Genomic DNA, 2,893 nt, shown 5'->3' on the forward strand with positions numbered 1-2,893 from the left:
CGCAAAACCTGTCGGCGAGTGAAAAATCGGGCTAATATCGTGCAGTGTGAACTCGGCATAAGGCTGTGGCTGGAATTCAGTTGTAGTTCTTGTGTTTCTTTCCTTCAGTGATTCTGCTTGTTAACAGCAGGTGTTCATCACTAATGTTCAATTAGCACTTAATTAATCACTTAATTATCTCATTAACTCTGCTTCAGTGTTACTCTAACACTGTGTAGATGGGGACAATATATATATATGTGCTCTGAGCAGAGTTGCTTTAACTCTGGGGGTTTTGTTGTGCAGTGCTAGTAGCCGACAGTGCAATAATGTTGATTCTTATAACACTTGTAATGCTCAACGTTTGGGTTGTACCAGCAGATGAAGTAGTTTCACCAAACATAAATCTCCTTGAAGTACTAGAGAAATTAACAACCATGGAAAAAAGGATGGAATCTATGGAGAATGAAATGGAACGACTGAAAACAGAGAACAAAGGTAACATGACAGGATCCTATACATGACAGTGCCAGTTTAACGTGAACCGCAATAATTTGTATATTTCTAAGTGTTTATAACACCATATTGCTCTACTGAAAGATTATAAAATAGTTTAATTGCATATCACTACTTGACAAAGGTTAAGAAGTTAAGTATTTTTCTTCAGCTTATATTCACTGTCCACATATGCACTAAACATTAGTTTATTATTTTAGAACAAGCAGAAGAACTGATGATTTTGAATAAAACAACAGTTGAGACAAATATCAAAACGGATGAACTAATGAAGCAGAATCAAGGTAACAAATTACAATTTGTAAACTCTCTTTAAAAATGAAGGCTGTTACAACTTTGTAAATTTGTCATCAAGTTAAATGAGTCAGGATTAATTTGTTGAATTGTGATTTTATATATTTTTCTAAAATGTACTGCAGTTTGTACAGAGCTTAAGTTACACTCTTGGTATAGTAATGAATACTTTTATTCAGCATGAATGCATTAAACTTGTCAAATGTGACTGTAAAAGACATATTACTAAATATTTATATTCCATATAAATGCAGGTTTTGAACTATAATCAAAAATCCAGAAAATTATACAAATATGTATTGAGCACTAAATCACTATTAGAATGCATTTCTACAGAATGAAGACCAGAGTAATGGCTGTTAAAATGTTTAGCTTTGCCATCACAAGAATGCATTTAATTTGATTTTTTCAAACAAATAAATGCAGCCTTGAGACTTCTTTTGAAAACAAACAGATCTTACCAACCCAACACTTTTGAACAATAATGTAAACCTGAGATCATTTGTAATCTAATATTTGTTTGTTTTAGCTCCTAAAGTGGCTTTCTCAGCTTCTCTGTTGAGCTCTTTTGGACCACAAAGCGTTGGACCCTTTCATAATGGTCTACACACCCTGATTTATGAATATGTCTTCCTTAATATTGGAGACACCTACGATCCAAACACCGGTGAATCTATTCATATAGTGTGAATGTATCTGTTTTTTTTTTTATTATTTGTTATAATGCTCTCATTTGAATGCATCTAATTAACGACTGTATTACAGGAATCTTTACAGCACCTGTGCGGGGAGCGTATGCTTTCAGGGTCTTCTCCAAGGCCTTTGGAAGTCCAGAGAGAGACGTTACTGCAGGCCTGTTTAAAAATGACCAGCACATCATTTCTACACATGGACACCAAGCAAGCGGTTTTATCAGCTCTTCAAATGGAGTCTCTCTGCTGCTAGAAGAAGGGGATCAAATGAAGGTGAATCTCTATCCTGGACAATGGATTTTCGACGATGGAGAACATCATCACAGCACATTCAGTGGACATCTGCTTTTCCCCATGTAAGTGTGCAGACCATTTATAAAAAATAAAAAAAAAAAAGCAAAAGCATGTCCTTAAACTGCTTAAATCATTGTACTTAATGTAACTGAATATGTAATCAAGTCTGTCAAATTCATATAATAAAATCAAAGAAAATATTCTTAATATCATGGCTTTAAGTCCGTAGTGTCATTAGTGCAAAATGTTTAATGCATGTAAAATGAATGCGACATTACAACTGATGGAAAAGATTACGTATTAGCGTCTCAGCACAAACAAATTCATGGGTTCACCTCCAGCAGCTTGACAGGGCCTCCACACGCAAACTAGCCCACCTGTGAAACATAGAAAATGAGTGAGAAACAGAAAGGAAATGGAATAAACGGTGCATAAAAGCAAGAATAAAAATACCTGTTTCTTAGTGCGTCTGTCCCACAGTTTGATGGTTCTGTCATGAGATGATGAGACTCTCGGTAAGCTGCAGTACACTCATTGTCTGTGTGTGCCTAATACTAGAGGTGGAAAGTAACTAACTAATTACAAATACTTTCGTTATAGTACTTGCGTACATTTTATTTTATTTTTTTTACACTTTTTCTACTTTAGTATAATTAAGTTGTGGTACTTTTAAGTAGAAAAACCTAAAGTATTCAACTTCACTACATTTATTTTTCACCTAAAGTACAAAAAAAAATAAAATGGACAAAGGCACCGATGGAGAAACGGAGCGAGCAGGCGTTTGATGGGCACTTTTCAAACTTTTGGGGGTGGAGCCCTGTGCTTCAGCCAATAACAGACAGGTCTGACTCGGGTGCAAACCAATCAAAACTTCCAGTTCAGCTGCGGGGGCGGGCCTTCAAACCGCGCTTTGCTTTGACTTATCACCTGCGTTGTCGTTTTGAATCCGCATTAGCGTTTCGGTATTTTAGTGAATGTGGGCTATGCTCTGATTTTAAATCGTAATTTTGTCAGCTCCTGAAATTGGTCATACCGTCTATTACACAGCAGTATAAGCAAATAGAAACTCTGTTGATAGAAGGACGCAGTTATTGCATGGATGGAGCAAGAACAATGTA

At 35.9% G+C, this 2,893-nt stretch overlaps 1 protein-coding gene across 2 annotated transcripts; it reads left to right on the forward strand.

The window, feature by feature from the left end:
* The first annotated feature begins 248 nt into the window (after window positions 1-248).
* On the forward strand, window positions 249-1,982 carry LOC107675938 (complement C1q-like protein 2). Of its 2 annotated transcripts, XM_016470433.1 has the most exons (4): window positions 249-477; window positions 696-779; window positions 1,319-1,456; window positions 1,555-1,982. In XM_016470433.1, the coding sequence occupies exons 1-4, from the start codon at window positions 309-311 to the stop codon at window positions 1,839-1,841; spliced, it is 678 nt and encodes a 225-aa protein (XP_016325919.1). In that variant the 5' UTR covers window positions 249-308; the 3' UTR covers window positions 1,842-1,982. The 2 variants fall into 2 exon arrangements, with proteins under 2 accessions (XP_016325919.1, XP_016325920.1); XM_016470434.1 differs by lacking the exon at window positions 696-779.
* The last annotated feature ends 911 nt before the right edge of the window (window positions 1,983-2,893 follow it).

This window comes from Sinocyclocheilus anshuiensis, unplaced genomic scaffold, assembly GCF_001515605.1.
Source record: "Sinocyclocheilus anshuiensis isolate Anshui unplaced genomic scaffold, SAMN03320099.WGS_v1.1 scaffold3028, whole genome shotgun sequence".
Classification (NCBI taxonomy): domain Eukaryota; kingdom Metazoa; phylum Chordata; class Actinopteri; order Cypriniformes; family Cyprinidae; genus Sinocyclocheilus; species Sinocyclocheilus anshuiensis.

What these genes read in the sequence shown, in the direction of transcription:
- LOC107675938 (XM_016470433.1), top strand. Translation starts at nt 309, where the DNA reads ATGTTGATTCTTATAACACTTGTAATGCTCAACGTTTGGGTTGTACCA. An exon ending in ACTGAAAACAGAGAACAAAG is followed by an intron (nt 478 to 695) that starts GTAACATGACAG and finishes TTATTATTTTAG; the next exon opens with AACAAGCAGAAGAACTGATG. An exon ending in ACTAATGAAGCAGAATCAAG is followed by an intron (nt 780 to 1,318) that starts GTAACAAATTAC and finishes TGTTTGTTTTAG; the next exon opens with CTCCTAAAGTGGCTTTCTCA.